The 3,385-nt window shown below is 34.0% G+C and overlaps 1 protein-coding gene across 1 annotated transcript; it reads left to right on the top strand.

Moving 5' to 3' along the window:
• Nucleotides 1-1,342, top strand: LOC107615088 (uncharacterized). The gene is made up of 2 exons (XM_016317201.1): nt 1-121; nt 663-1,342. The coding sequence occupies exons 1-2, from the start codon at nt 1-3 to the stop codon at nt 1,340-1,342; spliced, it is 801 nt and encodes a 266-aa protein (XP_016172687.1).
• Nucleotides 1,343-3,385: the final 2,043 nt, after the last annotated feature.

Here is a 3,385-nt window from a genome sequence, read left to right on the forward strand (position 1 = left end):
ATGGATGGTGAGGAGAGCTTCCTAACTCTAGTGCATTACTCTGGTAAAATTCAGAAAAGTAAAAGGCACAGTGTTAAATTTACGAATAGGGAACCGCTTAGCATTTTTATCCGGTCATCGAGTACGTTGGCCGATATCAAAAGCAGTATATTACAAAAGCTGGGGTGTGTGGGACAAAGTGGGTAAAAAAGTTATTCTACAATGGGTTGCGTTTATTTATAGGGATGGAACACTGAGACAGGGACACAGAATCACAGAATCGTATTTGACAGATGAGACATGGACAGAGACATTGTGTCCAGAGACACTGAATTAGTGTATTTTGTGTCCATCCTGACAGAAAGGACACAGAGACATTATCAGCGGACACAACTTATTTTTTATTTTTTCTTTCGTTATTCTTGTTAATTTTTTATAATTATACTTTTTATTATTATATTTTTTCTCAAATTTTTTGAATGAAAAAAAATGAAAACAAATTAGATTTTCATAATTTGTTCTACCTTATCACTAAACATAATACAAGGATACTAAATTCTGTGTCTCTGTCCTTTATGTATTGTTCTCAATGTCTTTCTTGTCCTATTCTTAGAAACAAACGCAGCCCAAGATCCCTATTGCTGTTGTCTAAAGTGGTGTGAAGTATGAAACATTTGTGATAGGATCCGATAAAGATATACAGGTCTTGTTTCACTATAGGCGAAGTATTTCTGAAGTTAGAATACCCGAGTTGTTTGCTAAGTTGAAAGATGGCATCGACAGTTCTAGGGAATTAGCGCCAAATCCTCAGTCGACGATGATGGGGGGTGCCTTAACGTCGATGTCTGTGGTAGCACCTGCTTGTCTATTGGTTGATCCTCCATGTATTGCAGTTGGTACTGCTAGTTCATCTCATCGTGTTCCTGATTTTGCAGTTGAGTCTGGACCGGATCGAGTTGAAAATGCGATGCGAGAGGATGATTTAGACGATGAGCCAGTCAACATTGTTGGGGACAGTGATGACGATACTTCGAGGAATCCACGTATATCCCATGGACCATCGAGTTTCGGCACACTGCAACATCTACCACATTTGTCGGCCTTAAACTTGGAAGCCATAGGCCAACAGCCGGAGGTCAATGCAACCTTTAGGAGTCAGGGATTGTATGATGCAACCGCTCTAACAGAATTTCAGATTGACCAATATTTTCAAAGCAAGGAAGAAGCTGTGCTGAGTGTAAAGGATTACAGCATCCGACGTGGAGTTGAATACAGAGTGATGAAGCCAGACTATCTTAAATACCATGGGAGATGCAAGGAGTTCGGTAAATGGTTCACGTGGATGATTCGTATCACGCTCTGATAAAGGAAGAGCACTTAGGAAATGCGGCGGTACAACGGACCGCACACGTACTTGGCCACATCGATATCAACCGATCGCAAGCAGCTTGATTATCATGTCATATGTGCGAGGATCTTTTCGTTGGTTAGAGCTGATGTATGAGTTACAATAAAGGTGTTGCAGGAAGCTACTGAGGCGACCTATGGATTCAAGCCTAGCTCAGGAAGGTTTGGATGGCGAAGAAGACGGCAGTAGCACATATCTACGGCAACTAGGAGGAGCCTTATGGCGAGTTGCCCCGTTAGATCCTTGGGATGATATCCACCATGGAGGGTACCATTGCTCTGTTGAAGACCTTTCTGGTTTGAGTTGGTGATCAGGTTGATGAATCAATTGTCTACTTTCATCGTCTTTTCTGGACATTTTCTCTCTGTATTGAGGATTTTTTACACTGAAAACCGCTAGTCAGCATCAATGGTACTCACTTGTATGGTAAGTATAGAGGGACTTTGCTGCTGGCGATTGTTCAAGACAGAAACTCAAATATCTTGCCCATTGCGGTTGCACTTATAGAAGGAGAAAATATAAAGTCCTGGGTATATTTTTTGACCAACTTGAGAAGACATGTGACTCCACAAGCGGATATTTTGGTGATATCTGACAAGCACAATGGCATCAAGATTGCACTAGAGGCACCTGATAGTGGTTGGCTAACTCCTCATGCTTATCGAGTATTTTGTTTTCGTCATGTTGCGGCCAATTTCGCTCTAGGGGCAGGATGCGAGGAGGCTACTGTGAATGTTGCTTATGCAAAGACTGAGACTACAGCCTATAGCGGTTTATGCACAAATCCCTTAAACTGCTGTTGCTATAGCGGTTTCTGGTTGCACCTTCAACTGCGACTACCAGTAGCGGTAGGGACGGATTCAAGTTCATCGGTGTGGGGGCAAGTGCCCCCAGTAGAATTTAAATTTTTTTTAACTAATACATAGTAACAAATTTTATTTACCCCACTATATAATTAAATTTGACCCCACTATGATTGAACTTCACTCATCAACTTCAATAATGTAAAAACAAATGGTAATTCAATATTTAAATGAATTTGTTACAATAACTTTTAAAAGGAAGGAGTGAGATAATTATAGATTTGTTATTTTATAATTACAACTAATAAATAAATTTAAAATTTAAAAAAAATATGTTTCTATACTTAGTGAATATCACTATTGTTATATATATATATATTTGTTTAAATAGAAATAACTACTAATTTAGTATCCAAAAGATTCAAGCGCAGACAAAATAATCTTTGAATGATTTAAAAATTGCGATAAAAATAATAAATAAATATTATATTTATTAAAAGTGATAAAAAAAATTTCGTACTTAACCAATGACATATCTATTTAATCTAAATTGTTTTGTCAACGTTTGAATAAATATTTAGAAGATGCACAAAAATATTTAGAGCAAAATTTGGTCTCTAGATTTTTTTTGTTTTTCAAAAAAATTTAGTCATTCACAATTAAAAATTTTTAAAAAAATTCACTTGACATAAAATTTAAATTTTTAAGAATGAAAAGATCTTATTTTTTAATATTATTTGCAAAAAATTGCATCAAAATATGACATCTAAAGTCTTTTTTATAATATATATTTAATGTATATCTAGCTTTTCGAGACTTTTTTTATATTGACTATTAAATAAAAAAATGGTTAAATAAATAATAATAAAATCAAAAATAAAAAATACTGTTTATTCATTGATATTTTTTTTAAAGTTAACTTTAATTTTTTTTTTGGGACAACATCAGTTAAATTTTTTTTTTTTAAATATGAATATTATAAAGAATCAATTTCATAATCATATATGAGAGATGAATTTTTTAAATGATTATTTAACGACATATATAAAAAGAAAGACATTTGATGTATTGACAATAAAAAATTACTTAATATTTTCAAAATATAAAACCTAAAAAAATAAAATTTTAATTTTTATATTATTATTTAAATTATTATTTTAGTATTTTAATTTGTTGGTTAGATAATTTAAAGATT

Source organism: Arachis ipaensis, chromosome B9, assembly GCF_059453495.1.
Source record: "Arachis ipaensis isolate K30076 ecotype BB chromosome B9, ASM5945349v1, whole genome shotgun sequence".
Classification (NCBI taxonomy): Eukaryota; Viridiplantae; Streptophyta; class Magnoliopsida; order Fabales; family Fabaceae; genus Arachis; species Arachis ipaensis.